General features: G+C 39.3%; 4 protein-coding genes and 1 non-coding gene across 6 annotated transcripts; 3 read left to right on the top strand and 2 right to left on the bottom strand.

The window, feature by feature from the left end:
• The first annotated feature begins 1,883 nt into the window (after positions 1-1,883).
• Positions 1,884-3,419, top strand: LOC108839945 (protein yippee-like At5g53940). 2 transcript variants are annotated; one of them, XM_018612732.2, is made up of 5 exons: positions 1,884-2,042; positions 2,419-2,462; positions 2,735-2,843; positions 2,954-3,002; positions 3,088-3,419. In XM_018612732.2, exons 1-5 carry the CDS (start codon positions 1,947-1,949, stop codon positions 3,225-3,227), a joined length of 438 nt encoding a protein of 145 aa, XP_018468234.1. In that variant the 5' UTR covers positions 1,884-1,946; the 3' UTR covers positions 3,228-3,419. The 2 variants fall into 2 exon arrangements, with proteins under 2 accessions (XP_018468234.1, XP_018468235.1); XM_018612733.2 differs by having other exon boundaries at positions 1,885-2,042; positions 2,947-3,002.
• Positions 3,420-4,219: 800 nt separating this feature from the next.
• Positions 4,220-6,210, top strand: LOC108843502 (suppressor protein SRP40). Its single transcript, XM_018616713.2, has 3 exons — positions 4,220-4,394; positions 4,560-5,921; positions 6,019-6,210. Exons 1-3 carry the CDS (start codon positions 4,335-4,337, stop codon positions 6,082-6,084), a joined length of 1,488 nt encoding a protein of 495 aa, XP_018472215.1. The 5' UTR covers positions 4,220-4,334; the 3' UTR covers positions 6,085-6,210.
• LOC108843503 (uncharacterized) lies at positions 6,177-8,244 on the bottom strand. The gene is made up of 7 exons (XM_018616714.2): positions 7,987-8,244; positions 7,799-7,894; positions 7,470-7,610; positions 7,278-7,343; positions 6,929-7,096; positions 6,550-6,819; positions 6,177-6,427 (listed from the first exon to the last, which is right to left on the bottom strand). The coding sequence occupies exons 1-7, from the start codon at positions 8,191-8,193 to the stop codon at positions 6,326-6,328; spliced, it is 1,050 nt and encodes a 349-aa protein (XP_018472216.1). The 5' UTR covers positions 8,194-8,244; the 3' UTR covers positions 6,177-6,325.
• Positions 8,230-9,015, top strand: LOC108838224 (PRA1 family protein H-like). Its single transcript, XM_018611189.2, has 2 exons — positions 8,230-8,722; positions 8,841-9,015. The coding sequence occupies exons 1-2, from the start codon at positions 8,247-8,249 to the stop codon at positions 9,013-9,015; spliced, it is 651 nt and encodes a 216-aa protein (XP_018466691.2). The 5' UTR covers positions 8,230-8,246.
• Positions 9,016-9,848: 833 nt separating this feature from the next.
• LOC130508884 (U4 spliceosomal RNA) lies at positions 9,849-10,003 on the bottom strand. Its single transcript, XR_008943069.1, has one exon. It is a non-coding gene; the product is annotated as a U4 spliceosomal RNA (small nuclear RNA).
• Between the last annotated feature and the right edge of the window lie 10,328 nt (positions 10,004-20,331).

A 20,331-nucleotide genomic window follows, 5' to 3' on the forward strand; every position in this document is an offset into this window, starting at 1 on the left:
TTGTGAGATGTGAGTTTTCTGAAGACACTGGGCAGCGACATTACCGAAAACTGTTGAAGCTTCTTCAGCGACACCTGATACGTTAATTGCAGAGTGCCATAGAAAATATATAAAATCTGCTGTCTCAGATTTCCAGCTCTTTGATAACCAGAAAAAAATAAACTTAAAAAAAACAAAACAAGTCATACAGAGCTTTCACTTACCTAAACTACAAAGTTGTGCATATGTTTCCCAGCACAGTGGATCACATGACAATACAATTCTAAACTGTTCTACCGAGCTGTTCTTCCTCCCAGAATATCTGGTAACAAGTAACAGAGAGTAACACACATCAAAAGACATAGGAAAGTTGTTCCATTTGGTAGTAAGAGAGGCAGCAAATGAATAAGCTTTCTACAACATCAGTATACAAAGATAGTGAAGTAGTAAACATTAAAGCATGCGAGAGTCAACAGCATCTCATACAGAAACTTGCAGAATCACCTATAGATAAGACCAAGAAGATAATGCCCAGCTGCACCACCAGGAATCTGACAATTGCACATGGATACGGAAGAACTTCATAATAAAGAGAAGTAACAAGCAACGGGCATAGACAATACTACTTGTTGTTCAACAGTGGACAACAATGCGCCTTCAGCCTCTCCAGCTCACCTCAAAGCAACAATAGAGACATTATTGACAAGTTAAAATACAAATGGTGGAAGAAAATCACAAAATCAACCCCAGAAATCATGATCAATTTGATCGGATCAAATTGATCTTTAAAAAAAAATAAAAAAAAATAAACCATAAGAATAAGAAAAGAGAAAAGCTAGAAGATCGGATCAGAGTGGCAGAAATTCATGTGATCGATCAATCACACGAGAAACTGAAATTGCAAAAAAAAAACTGAGAAAGGAAGAGAATCGGAACCTCAGAGGAGAAATCAACGAGAAGACGTTCCCAGAGGAAGATGACATTGGAGAACATAAACTGGGTAAGGTTTTTCTCCACACTATTCACCAGTAAACTCTCCATATCTGACACCGACGACGAAACTGAACGGAGAGAAGAGATGGGGCACCGGAAAAAGAAAAAATCGATGACGACTATCTTTCGAGACATCTCCCCACGTATCCACTGCTGCCACGTAGCCAACAGGGACGAAGCAGAAAATGCCTTAATTAAGGTCCGTTTGCATCGTCCTTAGTCTTTTTTTATTTTTATTTTACCCTAAAACACGAAGGACTCGGGCCCAAGGGACGCCGGTAATGATACTCTGAGTCTATCATAAAAGAGAGATGATTAAAGACCAGGAAAGCCAAAATTGCACTAGAGCGCTAGAGTCATTCTTGTTTCTATTGTTAAAATTGTGTCCTTTTGTTCTTTTTGAATACCAGGAGGTTCGAGCCCAAAACTCGTAATATTTTCAAACCCAAAACCATATCATATAATATTAGTTTCGTTTCAACAATCATTCTAACGGAGGAACTCTGATATAATGAACAATTTTTTACAGTTGAACTAACGACCTATGGTAAAAAGGAATAAAGTTAAAGGCCATCGTCTAATTTTTGTTAGAAGATAATTAAATGTCTCTATCTCTTTCAATCTTTTTGTAGTAAGTTCTTCATCTACATCTCCGACCTTGGGCCTTGTTTTGATCGTTTTTCCTGTCAACCCTCCCTTTAGAGTGTCTTCCTGAATCCAAAGATGTCTTTGGTTTATCTGGAGATCCGGGGAAGCAAGATGAGAGCCAGTAGTTAGACCATAGGGTCTTTGAATATGCCATTTAATAGTAGTGACTGAACTCATATCTTGTCAGTTTTGAGATTCAAAGCGGCCCAAATTATAATTGAGCCCAATTGAGACCCAAATTCCACTTATAGGGCCTCTTATTTTGTAAGTGACAGAGCAAAAGAGAAACAGAGAAAGAGACAGAGGAGTGAAGAAGAAGAAGAGAAATGGGAAGGATATTTACGGTGGAGCTTGAGGGAAGATCTTACAGATGCAGGTTCTGCAGAACCCATCTCGCTCTTCCCGATGATCTTATTTCCAAGGTACATCTCTCCTTCTTCAAAGCTCAAGTAGTAGATATTTACAAGTTCCCACCAACCGGCGAGTTATATAAACCATCTATTTGCAGCATAGCTCCTTGATTTTTTTTTTGGTGAAGAGATAGGATAGTTTAGTTACTGATATAAATTCTCAGACTGTGTGTTTTTCATTTCTTCTGGGTTTATATCTGAAGTACTTAGAGTTACTTCTATTTAAACTATTGTGTAATAATAATTAGATGAATCATGAAAGTTTATCATTGGAGTATTGAAAATTGAGGGTATTTTTAGCTTATTGGTATATTGTTTTTGTTTTGCTTTGAAACTAACCATTGAGAATGTAAAACCTTATTTTGACTTATCTTTTTTTTTTTGGCAGTCTTTCCATTGCCGGAGAGGAAAAGCTTACCTCTTCAATCGCTCGTAAGTATAAATTTCCATCAGATGTATATATTAGACTTGTTCTGTTTCTTCTTGTCTACGTGGCAGTGCTAGACTCTAGTATTCTTTTGTCATCTAATATATGTAAACTTATAGACGAAACTTACTTTGAGCTTTTTACATTTTCTGAATCTTGCTGATTACTCAAAACTAGTTTCTTCCTTTGATGCATCGTTACCTTTTTCATTAATCTAATGCAATGGGGTGGTTGGATTTATTGTAGAGCTGATTCCAATGAGTTTTTAATTTTTCAGAGTGAACATAAGTATGGGTCCTTTAGAGGAAAGGATGATGCTTTCGGGTATGCACACCGTTGCTGATATTTACTGCTGCTGTTGTGGACAGAATGTTGGCTGGAAATACGTAAACCTCACTTTATCTCGCTTTCAGCCTCACTACTTTCACGTTTCCTGGGAGAGGCTTCTCGTTTTTTTTTTCATATTGTTTCTTTCTTTTTGTTTGTTAGGAATCAGCGCATGAGAAAGATCAGAAGTATAAAGAAGGCAAATTTGTTCTGGAAAGGTAACATCTTCTCTTCTAAAGAGTTCTCTGGTCTGGTCCACACAGTTTCAGCCATAAACTCTGGTTTATTGCAACCCTTTTTCAGAGGAAGGATCGTGGATGAAACATCAACAGAGGGTTGCGTCGATGATACTCGAAGCGACACAGAAGATTCTTAATATGTTAGCTTTAAGATTCCCTTCCCCCCCTCCTTTTTGTTGTTGTGTGTGGAATAATGTTTGTTAAGATCAGAGCATATGATACTTGTGTAGATATCTGTAGTATGAGTGTTATAGAAGATACATGTCATGGAGCTTGCTGTATTGTGTAATAATCTCAACTTCATGGTCTCTTGGTTTTTACTTGTGTAGAGAAAACATATCCAACATCTTCTGCAAGTGTTTTCGTCAGTTCAATAAATTGTAGTTGGTTTTTATAGTTGTAATCTCTCAAATTTAAACCATATCAATCTCAAGAGAGGTACAGAAACATCAAATATAAAAAAAAATTCCTTTTCTTGTCAACATAAAAGATAGAACTTTATAAAAGCCTTCTCTTCCAACTAGAATGACATATATTAAATTGTTGACAAAAAAAGAAAGTTTATACTGTATTGAATCTGCTTGAAACTTTATTCTTATTGGAAAATGACTCAATACAAATGTTTTTATTATTTTTCTGTCTAAGGCTTCTTTTATTCAGACTATCAAATACAATAACATAACAGTTGATATGGTACATAGCATCAAGAAAACCAAAATAAACTCTTGAGAAAACAATTAAATCCGACAGAAAATATGACCTGACAATTCGATTACAAAAAAAATCAATGATGAAATCCATATTTAATATTGGTTGGATGGTGACAATACATTGATATCAAGCTGATCTTGTTTCGCATTTGTTAACAATTGAAGTGATTTTCCGCATCACAACGGGTTGTAGTCCCTTGCATTGCCTACTCGAAAAAAGTTCTCCCGATTAAAATAGATCTTTTTTTTTGGTTAAAGTTATTCTAGAAGAGATCTTTTCCGAAAAGTTTATTCTTAAACCTGTCGAATAATCTGCCATAACCATTACAACAAATAACGGAACAAGACGAGTATATATCTGATTACAAAAGCGAGCGGAAAACAATAATATCTCTTGAAATATAGGGAAAAAGAAAAAGAAAATAGGAAAACACATTTTTCACTTTCCTTAAATTTGATAAACTGGATCGAGTATAATAAACAAGAGAAAGCCCATTAGCATCCCCGCAAGGGAAGAGAGATAACAGTGCAGTTCTCAAACCTAATCCCCTTTTTGAACAGATTCGAAGGAAGAGAAAGCGATTCACTGAGGGAGAGTACAATGGGCAAATCATCATCTTCCTCTAAGAAACTAAAACGCTCTAAAGAAGATCCCTCTAAGGTACAGTCTCGATTCAATGATTTATGACTATTCTTTTACCCATTATATCTCCCATATCAGCAAAGATCGAAACTTTCGATTTGAGTTTATGTAAAAGTGTCGACCTTTAGTTACTTTCGAATTAGGGTTTTATACTTTTGTTGGTTGATGAATTGTATTGTGCAGTTGCGATCCGTGAAGAAGAAGACGAAGAGAATCAAATCGAAGAAGATTCGTCGGATTAAAGACTCTTCTGATGAGAGTGAATCAGATTCTTCTTTCTACTCTTCTTCTTCTAGTTCCGAAGATGATTACAGGAGAGAGAAGCAGCGTAGGTCTAAACTGAGCAAGAAGAAGAAGAAGCAGAAGAGGTCACGCAAGAAGTATTCTAGCAGCGACAGTGAGGATGAAGACATTCGTGTTAAGAAAAGGTCTAAGAGGAAGGACAAACATGTAGTGAGCAAGAAGAAGAGACGTAAGAGATATTCGAGTTCAAGCTCCACTAGTAGTGATGACAATAGTGAGAGTAGTGATGGAATGAGAATGACTAGAGAAAAAAGAAGACTTGATAAATCTAAGGATGAACCTGATGATGATGAATGCTGGCAAGTGGAAGATGATGTTATGACTGACAAGAATAACTCTAAAAGGCTTAAATCCATTGTTGTGGTTACTTATAACTATGATGATGGTGGTGAGAGAAAGAATGAATCTGATGAGAATATGATTGCGGATGACCAGAGAGATGGTGAAGCTACTCTCTCTTCTCCTGCGACTGGTGGTGCTCATGACAGCAGACGTATTGGCTATGATGATTCCGAGGGATATAATAGTTCTGAAACTAGCAAAGCTTCTCATCAAGACAATAGCTTGAAAGGTGATGACTTGGAAGCCATTCTAAAGAAAAGAGCCTTAGAGAATTTGAAAAGGTTCCGTGGAGAGACCCAAAATAATCGAACAGCAAGTAAAGAGGTCTCTTCTGTTTCTGAAGGAGAAGAAACTCTTCAGACTGAATCTGAAAAAATTGAAGAGTCAAAAGAGTGCCCTGTCACGAAGCAGAAGCTCTGTGTTTCAGAGGGAGACAAAGATCTTGAGACTACACAAGTCGATAATGTGAAGGAATCTGGAACAGGGTTGGCTGATCTTCCCTCTCAACAGTCTGGTGGTGATACTGCCATGGTCAAAGCTGGTCCTGAGATTAGCTCGTGTACAACAACCAAAAGGAAGTTGATTAGACCGGTATTGAGACAGGGAAGTTTAAATCTGGCTAGCAAGAAAGAAGCCGATGGTTGTCAAGATGCTGAAGCAGAGAGCATCAATGGCAAGAGTTGTCCAGAAACTTCTTTAGCTCTGGCAACAAAGAATGGACCGGAAAGCATTGAACCGAGAAAAGTTAGCGCTAGGTCTTCTTCTCATACTGAGACTGAGACATTAGATGAAAACAAAGAAGAGTCTCAGTCTGAACAGAAGACAAACGATGAAACAAAAGGTGAGTCACAGTACGAGCAGAAAACAATGACCGTGATGAGGGGTGGAGAAATGGTTCAGGTAAAAAGTTCCTGCATTGATTGAGTCTATATGAGTCCAAACGTCTGTGTTGTTACTAAACTATTCGTTTTCTTCTTTTAAAATGGTATTTATTCAGGTGAATTACAAGGTCTACATTCCTAAGAAGACTTCTTCTTTGGGAAGAAGACAACTGAGGAGGTGAAGCGATGACAAGAAGATAGAGACTATCGACATATTTCTGTTTTTTCTATTAGACTTGTGACAACACAAATTTAAAATTATCATAGACTTGAATCTTTGAATACAATGAAGAGGACATTAAGTTTCAGTGTCAAATGTAGTTGTAGGCTTGTAGCCTCTTACAAAACTCCACTAGGCTCTCTGATCATTAGGCATTTTTTATTATAACGTTTTCTTTTCTGAAGAAATGATTTAATTATCAATCAACTCCTTTTCTTGGTACCGCTCATGCAAACCCAGTCACCTATTGTGGCTACAGATATGTCCTCCAAGAAGGGAGAGTACCGTTCTTTTACACTTGGAAGCTGCAAAAACAGTATTGAGCAAGTCAGATTACAGTCTGTTTTTCGGTTCCAATGACTTTGCAGGTAGCTAGCTTGCTGTAATGATGCATGAGTATGGTAATGAGAGATGACTGTTTATGTACCTGTTCAGAGAGGATACCAGAAATGCCAATGGTTGCCCCGGGTTTCGCGAATGAAAGGATATGATCCGCCAGTTCCATAACCGGGTTCAAGAGAATGTTTGCGATGACCACATCAAACTGTTCTTTTCGCAATGGTATCTCTGTATTATCACTTGGTGCAAGGTGCAGCTCCAGTTTCTCCAGTGGAATGCTGTTCAGAGCTGCGTTATGAGTTGCAGATTTGATTGCCAGTGGATCAATATCAACACCAGCAGATGATGCAGCACCAAACTGCAAATTTCAAACAAGCCATACATAAAGATTTTGAAATAAGTTAAGATTTATGTTGTAATGATTGGTTTGTGAAAGAAAAGACTGAGAAAGGAGTGAGAGTTTTGACCTTGAGAGCTGCGATTGCAAGTATTCCTGAACCAGTACCGTAGTCGAGGAAAGCCTCTCCGCCTTTTATCAAACTTTGTAGACGCAATAGACACAGCTTAGTCGTGGGATGTTCTCCAGTCCCAAACGCAAGTCCAGGATTCAGAATGATGTTCACTGCTTCAGCGACCTTGCAAAGAATAGTGAAAAAGAGTACTTTTACCCACACAACTCTATATATATATATATATCTGTATAAGGTGACTCTGAAAGAGGGAGACTCATATTCTGCAACACTCAGTAGCTAGGAGGAGAATCTGTCAGTAGAATGAAACTGTTAAAAAAAAGTGTTGAAACGATTTTAAACATACAGGAGGAGATGTCCACTCAGGTACGATCCAAAGCCTCTCAGCGATTTCAACAGGCTGAAACGATTCCTGCAAAAACATGAACCAAAAGACAACAAATGTTAGTGAAGAGGACAGCTGTGCAAGCTCTCTTAAAATGAAACAGAAGCATTTAGGGTAAATCCTCCGTCCTCTGTTAAACTCTAAGGCTCACACCTGGTTCTTGGTTATCCAGTCCTGTTCATCTCCCAATTCAACTTTGAATTTTGGTATCTCCTTCAAGCCAATGGAGTTTGCAGCCTGTGAAATGCACATTTTCACCTCCTCGTGTACTGGAAATATTGATTCTATACATATCTGCAAATAAACATCAAAGATTAAGAACACAACTCTGATGAGACTTTGCAAGAACACATCTTTAAGAAACCAGAAACTGTGAGAGCTACATCAAAACAACAGTCGCTGAACTTGCCGAGACTTAGCAAAAGCGTTCCTATTTGTTCAAACATTTGTTCAATGATACAAAAGATTTGTGCTTTTTTCACCTCTTTCGAAGTCACATCTTCTTCTTCTTCGTCATCGTCTTCATCTACAGCTACTGAGCTCGCTCCAAAACACAACAACGCCTCCGAGAAAGGATCCTAACGAAACCCAGATGAAAAAATGGAAACTTTCAATCCCCTTATCCAATTATGATGCGTATGAGAGAGAGAGGGAATGAGAGGTTACATACGACGACATGTTTAGGACAGTGGATACGAACAGAGAGGTAAGGTGCAGCAGCGAACGACTCAGATGAGGAAGATGTAGACAGAGACGCTGAGATTGAAAAGGACGATGGACGGGTAGAGGAAGTGAAGCAGCAACGAGGTTTGGCTCTGAGGATATGGCGGGAGAGATTGGTGCACGGAAAGTGTTTGATGAAATTCCAAGCTGACATTTTTTTTTATTGTATCTTTTTACTTTTTTTCTTTCGTCAATTGTGGAATTTAAATGCTCTACAAAAAAAAAAGACAAAAATGGAAAGTTTCCTCTATAAATAGTAAAGAAGAGAAGGAAAAAAAATGGATACTAATAAGAATCATGGCTAATCCTCTCTCGCTAAGCGTTCCAGACTCTGTTGTTCTCGATTCATGGCTCCAAGACTCCGGTTATCTCGACCACCGTACCTCCACCGTCTCACCAATGTCACCCTCCTCCTCAGCCGCCACTGAAGCCAAACCTCCTACAGCTCTGTCGGCTCAGCTCGTCGCTGTGTTCTCCCTTCTAACAGTCAACCCTTTATCTAAGCTCTCAGCCGATGATTTCTCCGGAGATACGCCGCCATGGACAACCAGTTTCTTCGGCGACTCTGACTTTTACTCGTTCCCGTCGTCTACTCATGAAGCTAGAAACAGAGTCCATGAGAATGTCAAGCGCTTCGCCAGGAACTACGCAACACTCTTCATCCTCTTCTTCTCTTACGAACTGTATGCATTCAGCCTTTTTAGCCAAATTGGTTTTGAAATTCACTTAAAATTTTGCAGTTTCAGCCAAATTAGATTAGAACTCAATGTGTTGATTTGTCCTGACATTGACCTTTTGTAGGTTTGAGATGCCAGTAGCGTTTCTAGGGTTTGTAACAAGCTATGCCTTTTGGGAGTTATTCAAATTCTGCGTCGACAGATGGGAATCTAATCGCCATCCATTTATCAGAAAAATATTAATACGTGTCGCACTATGCGGTAAGTATGCAACTGAGGACTCTTTCTTGCATGCTTAACCTTGTTTGATATACACCCTAAGATGATATTTATACTTAGTTGACATCTTCTCTTTAAACGTAAATCTTTGCGTAAATGGATCATTTAACAGAGTTCCTCGTTTTGCTTTGCAGCAACCGTGAGCTTCTTGGCGTTTCTGAATGCTCAAATTGCTGTGTTCTATGCTCTTGCGATAAGTTATGCAGGTAACTGATCAGTATATTGGTTTCTCAGTTATCTTCTTAACAGCCTCTAACGAATTGATGATGATGTTGTTTGCACTCTTCTTTTTGTAGTTGTACTATTGCACGGCGGGTTCAGGAATCTATCCCTTTCCGAGAACCAATCTTGAGGCAAGTTAGAAGTCATAGAACCAACACATAAGTAGGACTGACAACAACACCTTGCGATGGCTGCAGAAAATCAATAGTAACTTTTGGATTTTGACTTTATTTTGAGAGTGTCGATTTAAAAGTTCTGTAGCATTCTTAGCTTTACTTAAATCATAACAGACAACAACTCATGTTTGGTTAAACAAGAAGAACAAACATTTTGAAAACGTTTCCTAAATCTATAGAATTATAGATCCGAGTCTTAGTTTGAGACATATTTAACAGATAAATAAAAATAGAAACTACATTTAATGTACCAGAATGGAGGTATGAAGATGTTTGCCTTGTCCGACAAGGCGACAAGAAAGAAAAGGAATTGAAAAGCTATTGTCTTACTTTTCGTATCTTAAGTCTTTGATTGCTTCTCTTTATAGGGAATATATAGGTTTAAGAAACCATAGCTACTCATTTGTTCCACGAATTTAATTATACTACTGATGAGGATGCAACTTATGCTTTAGGGCTTTACCATAACGGGAGCCCTTCTAGAAATTTTCAATAAGCATAGAACAATCTTAGAGGCCCAAAGAGAGGGTTGGAAATAGTTTTCAACCAGGCAATAGACGCGCCTCGGCTATTAACTCATTAGCTGCGTCATTGCCCCAAGTGCAAAGATGAATTGAATTTACGAACTCCTTTATTTTATTGTCAAACAATACCTATCAACTTTACCATTACTTCCGAGGCGGGATATAGACTAACAACAAGATACTAGAAGAATTTGGCAACTCCGTGAATTTTTTTTGAACAGATTTGCTCTAGCCGAAAGATCGAGAAGAGGTATGTTTCTAAGCTTCCTAATAGCTAATTTTTGTAAATATACTACAAGGTTTTTCACCAAACTAGCGATGTAGAAAATAGTGATCCACATCAAATAAGAAAACTTGACAACTAAAACGTAAATGGGCCAAAACACATATCTTAATTTATGGCTCTACATTTCCTCTCAGCCACGTCAATATCAAAGATACATACAGCATGCATAACATAGAAAACACACGACTTTTAAAATCAAAAACAGGCCTGAAATATCACCTTTCAAATTAGTAGTCTGCATTTTGAAATACAAGATTAAAATTACCAAAAGAAAAAAAAAACTGCAGATAATAAATATATTTTACAAAAATGAAAAAAGTGGGGGAAAATTACTAAGAAAATGGCTTCTTCTCCCAACTCCTGGTTGGAAATCGCCCGCCTTTCCCCCTTGAACCCAACGGCTCCGGCCGGCAGTCTCAGCTGCCCTCCCCCTTTGCCAGATCCCCCCGACCCTCTCCAGTTCCCTCCCCTCTCAGCATCCAAACCTCCTCTGAAACTTTCCTCCTCTAACCTTCTTCCGCCTGCCCCAGTCTCAACTACTATTTCTCCTCCCTCCCTCCCCTGTCCTGCTCCCATTCCCTCCCCCTCCTTAAGCCCTTTTACTACTGCCCAACTCCTAGCCTCCATCTCCCTTCCTTTCATCCCTGACTGTTCACCAAACCCTAGATCCAATTTTACTACAGTAACTACTACAGTAACTGATTTAGCTTCTGTTCGCGAAGTCAGTTTGCTTGGAGCTATTCCGTTTGCTCATACTACCGTAACTCCACCTCTAACCACTGCTGCTCCATTACTCAACTCTCCTGTCCCCATCGTGAATCAGTCAAGTCCTCCTGAACCGAAGTCCTTACCAAACAAACCAGAGACTTGGGCCTCCAAAGCAAGGGCTAACACGAATAGAACTCTTACAAGACTATCTCCCCAAACTCTCTCCCCCAGCGGAGTCCCTCGGGTTGTTATTCCGGATGAGGTTTACCAAAGAGGTGCTGATCTACATAAGGAATTTCTTGTGTGTAGATTCTTTGGTAGAACCCCTGCTTATAATCTTATTCAGAATGTTCTAAATTACCTCTGGGGAAAAGGAAGGCATCTGGAGATCCACATGGTGCCAACTACTAAATCTGTTCTGGTGAGGGTACCTAATGAGTTCATCAGACAGAAAGTTCTCCTCAAGAAATTTTGGTACGTCGACACTTCGATGTTTCATGTTTCCCAGTGGTCGGCTTCAACAGCTTCTCCCTCTCTACAGCACATCCAACTGTGGGCTCACCTAAAAGGAGTTCCATTCGATCTGATCTACTCGGAGGGCTTGAGCCATATTGCTGGTCAAATTGGTGAACCCAAAGAGACTGATGACTGGACTCTAAGCTTCACAAGTATCAGCACTGCACATGTTAAAGTTGAGGTTAACACCTCTGTGCCTTTGCCAAAGATAGTTGAGGTGGGGAGAATGGATGGCTCTTTTGTGGAAGTTGAGGTTGAGTATCCATGGACTCCACCTATATGTGCTCACTGCAAAGAACTGGGACATATCTCCCGAAATTGTCTCCTCCTCCCTGAACCCCCTAAAACCGTTCCCACTGCCAAAAACAATCCTAAAATCCCTACTGCCAGAACCAAACCTATTCCCCCAACTCCCTCTAAAATTTTCTGTTATTCTTGTAAGGCTTCTGGTAACCTAATGAAAAACTGTCCAAAAGGACCACAAGATTGGATTGAAGTTACCGGAAAGAAAAAACAGCCTACTAAGTCTCAGGAAAACCCAAGCAGTGCTCCTGCTGTCTCACCTGTTGCTACTGTCTCTCCTGTTGCTGAGGATTCGGGCCTTACAGAAGGATCTGTCTCTGAGTTTGTAGATGTAGTGGAGCTTCCGATTGCTTCGTCAGTAACCTTAGATAGTGGAGACCCGTCTTCTGCCCCTCCTTCGCCTCTCCCTACTGCCTCCTCCTCCCCTCTGCCTCCTGGTGCCATGGATGTTGGCCTCCCCTCTCCTCAGAATCCTTCTCCCTCCCATTCCCATCTTGCCTCTTTCCCCTGCATCGCTACCCTCCTCATCCTTTCCTTCCTCACCTGGCCCTGCTCTTCCCTCCCCTCCTTGTTTAGCTAATACCATTCTTGCCCTTCCTGCTGTCTTTCATGATAGGCCCATCATCCCTCCTCTTCCTCATTAACCACTTTTTGTCCCAAATCTGTTTCAACTGACCCTGCTTTTTTCAACCCATTCGTCCCTAACCCTTTAACCTCCTTTGCCTCTTCTCCTTTTGCCATTGTTGACTCCCTCCCGCTTTTAGCCCCCTCCCTTGTCCCTTCTTTCTTGCCTTCTTCATCCTGCCCTGAACCTTCCTCCCCCCCCCTGACCCGCCCTCTCTTGTTGAGGGTTCCCCCGATCTTTAAGATGTGTACTAACCTATTTTTTGGAATGTCCGTGGATTTAATCATCCGGATAAGCATAGGCCTTTTGTATCTTGGCTATCTTCTTCTAAGCCATTAGTAGGTGCTCTTTTGGAAACTCATATCAAAGAACCCAATCTCAATAATATCTTGTCCTCTGTTTGCCCAAACTGGTCGTTTGCCTCCAATCACGATACTGACCTTGATGGAAGAATAATTATCATTTGGAGATACCCAGCTGCTGTTCAGACTCTTCATCAATCAAAGCAGTCTCTCACCTGTGAAGTCACTATCCCTGTTCACACAAAGTTTACTTTCACTGCTGTGTATGCGTCTAACTTAAGAGATGAGAGACGTGTACTATGGGAAGACTTGCAGGAAGCTCAAACTACCTTGTTCCTAGAGCACCGAAACTGGATCATTGGTGGTGACTTTAATCAAATTAGACACTTTCATGAGCATTCATCCGCTTCAGTGGACCACCTCACAAGTGATATGATTGAGTTTCAAGATCAACTGCTGGATCTTGGGGTGGAGGATCTCAGATTTCAAGGATCTCATCACACTTGGACAAATAAGACTCCTTCAGCTCCTACCACAAAGAAACTAGATCGTGCTTTGGTCAATGGATCTTGGATTGATGCGTACCCAGACAGTGTAGCTACCTTTTTACCCTTCGAATTCTCAGACCACGCCCCCTGCTTGATTGATCTAGCATGTCCCCTACCCTCTGCTGGAACCCGCCCTTTCAAATACTTCAACTTCCTATCCAATCACCCATCCTTCCTTACCGCGGTTGAAACTGCATGGGTTCAAAGTGGAAACGTGGCGTTAGACCTCCATATGTTGGGATACAAGCTAAAATCACTAAAAAGAGAGCTAAAAACACTTAATAAAGAGAGTTTTTCTGATATTGAGAGGAGAGTTTTAGACACTAACTGTTTGCTTAAAGATGTGCAGGATAAAGCAATGGCGAATCCCACCACTGAGACATTTGTTGCAGAGAAGGAAATGATGGCTAAATGGACATTTCTTCGGGGAATAGAAGAGGCTTTCTTCCGCCAGAAGTCTCGAATCAACTGGCTCAGCTAGGGGACCAGAATATGGTTTTCTTCATCAGAATTGCAGCAAGCCGGAAATCGTACAATTCAATAAGATCGCTCCTACTAGCCACTGGAATCTTGGTCACTGACCCGACAGAACTCAGCTTGATTGCGCTTCACCATTTTTCGCAGATCCTGGCTCCTACTGTGATGCCTCAGTTGTTCTCGTCTTTCCAGTGGTTCACTGAGCTTATCCCATTTTGATGTACTGATCTCAATAGAAATATCCTGGCTTCGGTTCCTTCTCGTGAAGAAATTCACAAAACACTCCTCAAGCTCAACCCAAACAAGTCGCCAGGTCCCGACGGCTTCACTTCAGCTTTCTTTAAATCCTCATGGCAGATTGTGGGATCTGAGACACTGGATGCTATACAGAAGTTCTTCGCCACAGGATTTCTTCCTGCTGCAACAAATGCTACGATTCTCACCCTTGTTCCTAAAAGACCAGGAGCTGCCTCTATCTCGGACTATAGACCGATATCCTGCTGCAACACAACCTACAAAACAATATCCAAACTTCTGGTTAAGCGCTTAAAGACTATTCTCCCTGAGATCATCCTTCCTAATCAAACTGCTTTTGTGCAGGGAAGATTACTCATTGAGAATACAATCCTCGCATCAGAGATAGTTCAAGGCTACCATAAACTTGGAGGACTTAAGAGAATCAATATTAAGGTTGATATTGCTAAGGCGTTCGACACAGTCAGATGGGAATTCATATTCCAATGCCTAAGAAATCTAGCTATCCCTGAGATTTTCTTACAGTGGCTTCATGCCTGTGTCTGCACTACATCCTTCTCATTGGGATTCAATGGATCTGTCTACGGATATTTTAAAGGGAAGCGTGGGCTACGTCAGGGGGATCCACTCAGTCCTTACCTATTTGTACTTGCAATGAACTGCCTATCACTATCTCTTAACAAGGCAGCCAGAGAGGGGAATTTTAACTATCATTCCAAGTGTCAAAGAACTGAGCTGACCCACATGTGCTTTGCGGATGATCTCCTCATATTCTGTGATGGCTCGATCAGTTCGGTGAACGCCATTCTTGCTATACTCAGAGACTTTGAAGAGCGCTCTGGATTGGCGATAAGTATTGAAAAGACCACGCTATTTGCTGCAGGAATAAAGCCACATGAGATGCAACAGATAAAGCAGGCTACTGGTCTAACGGAAGGAACCTTACCGGTGAGATACCTTGGTGTCCCGCTGTGTACGAAGAAGCTCTCACTCAACAACTGCGCGCCTCTCATACAGGCCATTAAAACGAAGCTCCACTCTTGGACAGTCAGATCGCTCTCGTTTGCGGGGAGGCTCCAGCTTCTGTCTACTGTTATTGCGGGCATTATTAACTTCTGGTCTTGTGCCTATATTCTCCCTAAAGGGTGTCTCGCTGAAATTGACTCCTTGAGTAGTAAGTTCCTGTGGAAGGGAAAGACGGATGGTCAGGGCTCAGCTAAGATAGCATGGGACTCGGTGACAAAGCCAAAATCTGAAGGAGGATTGGGACTGAAGAACTTATCTGCTTGGAATATTGCAGCTGCGCTAAAACTTATTTGGCTTCTCTCCTTCAAGCCTGACTCCATCTGGTCTGCTTGGTTCCGTAGTGAAGTCCTGCAAGGAGATTTAAATAATTTTTGGGTCATCAATACTAGGCAGAAACATTTTTGGTTGGCAAATCAACTAATCCTTCTTAGAACTATTGCTTACCCTTGGATCAAAGTTGCTGTAGGTAATGGAGAGAACACATATTTCTGGACATCGAACTGGGCTCCAATGGGCAGTATAACAACGTTTCTCCGAGATCAACAATCGCTGGCGTTGGGGATTCGCTCAGATAGTACTCTGGCTGAATTGTGGGAGATTGATCGTTGGATTCTTCCAGCAGCAAGATCAGAGGAGCATGTCACCATCTTCTCACACATCACTTCGCTTGCCCTCACTGATGCCGCAGACCAATACGTTTGGTCTCCTAATGGTTCTCCCTCACAATCTTACTCGACTCGCCTCATATATGATCAGCTGAGAGATGAAGCGCAGCAAGTAACCTGGCACAAACAGGTTTGGTTTTCTGGTGGGATTCCTAAACATAAATTCCTCTCCTGGTTAATGGTACTCAACAGATGCCCTACTAAAGATCGGATGTTGAATTGGGGGCTTCAGACAGATGGGCTCTGTGTTCTCTGTCAATCCCACAATGAATCAAGAGCTCACTTGTTCTTCGAATGCTCCTATACTGCCGCGATTTGGAACCCTTATGCAACGCGGTGCGGTCTCTCTCCTTCGCCGAGTTGGGAAACTACTCTCTTGGACCTCCAACGCTTCCAGGGTTCCAGACATCATTAGAAGCTCCTACTCCTCTCCTGGCAAGCAACCATCTATCTCGTATGGACTGAACGGAACAATAGAATCCACAAGAATGACCGCAAGTCTCCGGCTACTGTTAAACGCGATCTTGATCACCTGATCAGGAACAGAATCTCCAGTTATCGCCTCTCTAACCCACATGAATCTTCTCAACTTCTCTCTCTCTCTGGTTCGCCATGAACACGCGATGATCTCCCCCCTTTGTCGTTACTTCCTATGTTTTTTTGTCTCCTTGGATCTCAAAATTGGGCTTTGGCTTACTAAAAATTTGGGTTCAACTATGGGTTCTTTTAGATTGGGTTTTTTAATATGAATCTGGGCCACTTGGCCACTAGCACCATGCTGTAATATTTTATTTCTCCTGCATTTATATTAAAAAGTCTTTAGCAAAAAAAAAAAAAGTGGGAAATGCGTTCTTTATGGGGAATTCGGCCAAAAAAATCCTGAACTTTTCAGGAATTGCCAAAAGAAACATAAACTTTAGGGCTGACCAAAAAAACACAAATTTTTCATTGACTTTAGAATTAATTAACAATGTTTTCGTTGACTTGCCAATTTAGCACGCCGTCACCAAATTTAACAGAAAAAAATAATATCGTTAAAAGTTGGTGTTAAGTGAAACGACGTCGTTTTGAAATGAGATAAAACGACGTCGTTTTACATGATTTGAAAATAAAATCATGTAGACCACTGGGTTCGAACCCAGGTTGTTTAGATAAAATGGAAAGGTACTTTACCTCTGGTCTAGTGGTACATTCATTGAATGTACTAACACATTTACTTTTATTTGGTACTGATTTTGAATATTAAAAAAATTATATAAAAACTTAAAAAGATCTTTAAATTTTCTAAAATTGAAAATAATTCCAAAAAAGAAAATTTTCATTTTTTCGGATTATAAAAGAAATTTGAAAAATTTTAAAAAAATTCGAAAAAATATTCCAAAAAGTTATAAAATATTTCGAATCTGAAAACATATAATCAGAAAATATATATATATATATATAAAATTTATTACTATTTTTTTAAATGTTTTTATAGTTTCTGATTATATGTTTTCAGATTTGAAATTTTTTATCCCTTTTTTTTGAAATTTTATTTTTTCGAATTTTGTTTTTCAATTTTTCTTTTTATAATTTGAAAAATGAAAAATTTTCTTTTTGGCATTTTTTTATAAAAAAAATAAAAAAATATTTTTATAAAAAAAAAAAAAAACATTTTAAATAAATTCTGATTATTTTCAGATTCGATTTTTTTATAACTTCTTAATATTTTTCGATTTTTTTTTATTTTTTCTATTTTTTATCTGAAAAATGAAAATTTTATTTTTTGGAATTTGTTTTTAAAAATGAAAATGTTGGAAGATTTTTGATTTTTAAGGAAAAATAAAATTTTATTTTTACTTTTAGTTTCAAAATTAATTTTATAAAAAAATTCTTTATTTTCATATTTTTGGAATTTTAAAGACCTTTTAAATTTTTAGAGATTTTTTTATATTCAAAATCAGTACCAAATAAAACTAAATGTGTTAGTACATACATTGAATGTACCACTAGCCTAATGGTAAATTACCTTGCCATTTGATCCAAACAACCTGGGTTCGAAACCTGGTTTCTTTGTATTTTTATTTTCAAATAGTGTTAAACGAAACGACGTCGTTTTACTTAACGCCAACAGTTAACGTTGTGTTAACGCTGTCTTAACTCTTGTTTAACGGTGTGCTAATCTGGTCAGTCAACCGTAAGTTTCTAAATTATTTAAATAAGTCAACAAAAGTTTAGGTTTTTATTAGTCAGGCAAGTGTACATGATTCTTTTGGCAATTTCAGAAAAGTTCAGGATTTTTTTGGCCGAATTCCCGTTCTTTATGTCCCTTGTTTCTTTTTGGTCTGGAGAAGAAATCAGAAGGTGGTGGAACTTGGAAGTGGTCTTTGCATGTACTTTTGTATATATGTGTGTGCACGCTCTACTCTTAACCACCGCAAAGACCGCACGTGACAATGACTCTACCCCCCCCCCCCCCCCCCCCCCCACACACACACACACCCATTTTATGCCCAGCTCATCCTTTGGCTTCCATTTTCTTGTGCCACTAATTTTGTATATGTGTACGTGCGAGCATACACACATATACATCAATGCAATGTACAATGACTGAGAGAAAAACATTCATTATAATCTAAAGGATTAGGTAATGGAAATCTTATTTAGAATCTTATCAAAAGCATGAGAGATTATAGGCTGAGAGGAGTTAATTAAAGATCTTGTTTTTCTGAGAAAAAAATGAAAACCTGTTTTGTATTTGTAAAGAAACTTAGCATATCAGCGGTGAAAAACTTTCAATAGAACTCTCAAAAAGAACAGTTTCTCCACATGTTTTTTATATAATGGCTCCGCCGATTTTACAATACACACGTCATGCTATGAATAATTTTTATTTCTTTTACATTATTTTTTTGTTTGAGAAATCGCTAATGTTGCTCTAACAGATTGGTTGCTTTATAAATTGTGGCCAAAATAGCTAAAAGAACTCACATCACACACTCACACGTAAGAAAGTTACATTGTTGCATTGTTGGTTATAAAAACAAAGCATCTCATAAGAGCATGTCTCTTCTTGCTGTCTACGTATTGAATTTTACACGTCACCCCATTTTTTTCGAGTTTCCAATATTGAATCTTTCCTCGCTTTTACAAAAGTAACTATATTATGTAGGCCCGTATTATGACAGAGAGAATAGCTGATTCATTTCAACAGGACTCTAACTTTTTTTTTTTTTTTTCCATCTAGATTTATATTAATAGAAAGGGCCAAGCCCAAACGGCCGAAGCCCAGTACAACAACAACAAAAAGCCAAGACCCACAAGCCAAATGGCAAACAAACAAACTGGCCGAAGCCCAACTACAATGAAACAGGCTCCAAGCCCACATTGCAAATCCGGCCGGTTAGAGCAGCACATATCGAGGAGGCTTCCATATGGACGCGTGTCATGATCTGCACCGTCTAGAAAACAGGTGTCGCTCCGCCTCGACTCAACCGTCACTGCTCCTCACACCGCCGCACCAGACCACCGTAACCCTAGCAACGCCGGAACTCGATACACCTTCGAATCCCCACCGAAACTTTTTTCTTCACACACTTCCTGACTTCTTGTCGGAGAGCTTCAACACACGAGCTTTCTTCCGACAAAGAGCCAATTAAACCTTGGACAAAAGAGTTAGAATCCTTTTCCAATCGAACCGAAACCCAACCCTGACTAACTAAAAACCGATGAGCCTTAAAGCCGACGGCGTAAGACAAGCTTCGTCTTCACGCCCCGAACAACTTGAGCTGACGACGGCGAAGTAGAAGAAACTTCCGCCTCGCAGCGACTGGGGCCGGCGTCGGTGGAGCTAACTTAGCCCCCACCTCCCGGAAAAGCTAACCACTACAACCCTCTTCACCACACCAAAACCCAGACGGTCGCGTTCTCCCTCCAAACCACCGCGTCTCCGAAGAAGAAAGACAGACCAGAGCTCAAACAAAGCAACGAAAGGTAAGATAGAAAAGAGGTGAAACCAGACAACTCAGGAAGATGAAAAACGAAAAGCTCCGGCGGCGGCACGAGCGCTCACGCGCCGGCCGACCGCCAGAACCGATTAGATCTACTTTCTCTCTCTCTCGCTTTCTTTCTCTCGCTGACAGGACTCTAACTTAAGGAGAAGAATTTTTTTTTTGAATAAGTAAGAAAATAAATACTGAAATCTCTGATAATTCTCTGAATGCTCTGAATGCTGATAAATAGCATCTGATATTTTAAAAACTTCACAAAACCTATACTGTTTTGCGTTTATTAGAGGATCTCCAAGAGACCCTCAAAACATTATTTACTTTTCAATTTAATCCTTACATTTTATAACTTACATATAATTGTATTAGTATTATTTTCTTTATCACTTTAATCCTCATAATTATTTTTCTCTTAAATATTTGACTAAATCTTATATATATATTATATATATATATAATATAATATGTTAAATAAAACAAAATATGGATTTTTTACATATATATTTCACTTAAATATACACATATATCTAACTTAAATATTCGATGTATTTTTAATGAATTAATGTGGATTTTATGTTATTATTATGTATTTCTGTGTTACAATAAAATGTATTTATTAATATTGTGTTTCATATTATTAATGTGTGTATTATTTGTCTATATAAAATTTAAGGAGTATAAATAATTTATATTAAAATTAAGGACTAAAATACAAAT

The sequence above is a fragment of the Raphanus sativus genome, chromosome 2 (assembly GCF_000801105.2).
Source record: "Raphanus sativus cultivar WK10039 chromosome 2, ASM80110v3, whole genome shotgun sequence".
NCBI lineage: Eukaryota > Viridiplantae > Streptophyta > Magnoliopsida > Brassicales > Brassicaceae > Raphanus > Raphanus sativus.

Bases quoted from the DNA above. Each gene is read 5' to 3' on its own strand.
- LOC108839945 (XM_018612732.2), top strand. From the start codon at position 1,947: ATGGGAAGGATATTTACGGTGGAGCTTGAGGGAAGATCTTACAGATGC. The intron at 2,463-2,734 runs GTAAGTATAAAT...TTAATTTTTCAG, and splicing joins GCTTACCTCTTCAATCGCTC to AGTGAACATAAGTATGGGTC. The intron at 3,003-3,087 runs GTAACATCTTCT...ACCCTTTTTCAG, and splicing joins GGCAAATTTGTTCTGGAAAG to AGGAAGGATCGTGGATGAAA.
- LOC108843502 (XM_018616713.2), top strand. From the start codon at position 4,335: ATGGGCAAATCATCATCTTCCTCTAAGAAACTAAAACGCTCTAAAGAA. The intron at 4,395-4,559 runs GTACAGTCTCGA...TGTATTGTGCAG, and splicing joins CTAAAGAAGATCCCTCTAAG to TTGCGATCCGTGAAGAAGAA. The intron at 5,922-6,018 runs GTAAAAAGTTCC...GTATTTATTCAG, and splicing joins GGGGTGGAGAAATGGTTCAG to GTGAATTACAAGGTCTACAT.
- LOC108843503 (XM_018616714.2), bottom strand. From the start codon at position 8,193: ATGTCAGCTTGGAATTTCATCAAACACTTTCCGTGCACCAATCTCTCC. The intron at 7,097-7,277 runs GTATGTTTAAAA...ATTCTTTGCAAG, and splicing joins CTGAGTGGACATCTCCTCCT to GTCGCTGAAGCAGTGAACAT. The intron at 6,428-6,549 runs GTACATAAACAG...CTGTTTTTGCAG, and splicing joins CTGGTATCCTCTCTGAACAG to CTTCCAAGTGTAAAAGAACG.
- LOC108838224 (XM_018611189.2), top strand. From the start codon at position 8,247: ATGCTCTACAAAAAAAAAAGACAAAAATGGAAAGTTTCCTCTATAAAT. The intron at 8,723-8,840 runs GTATGCATTCAG...GACCTTTTGTAG, and splicing joins CTCTTCTTCTCTTACGAACT to GTTTGAGATGCCAGTAGCGT.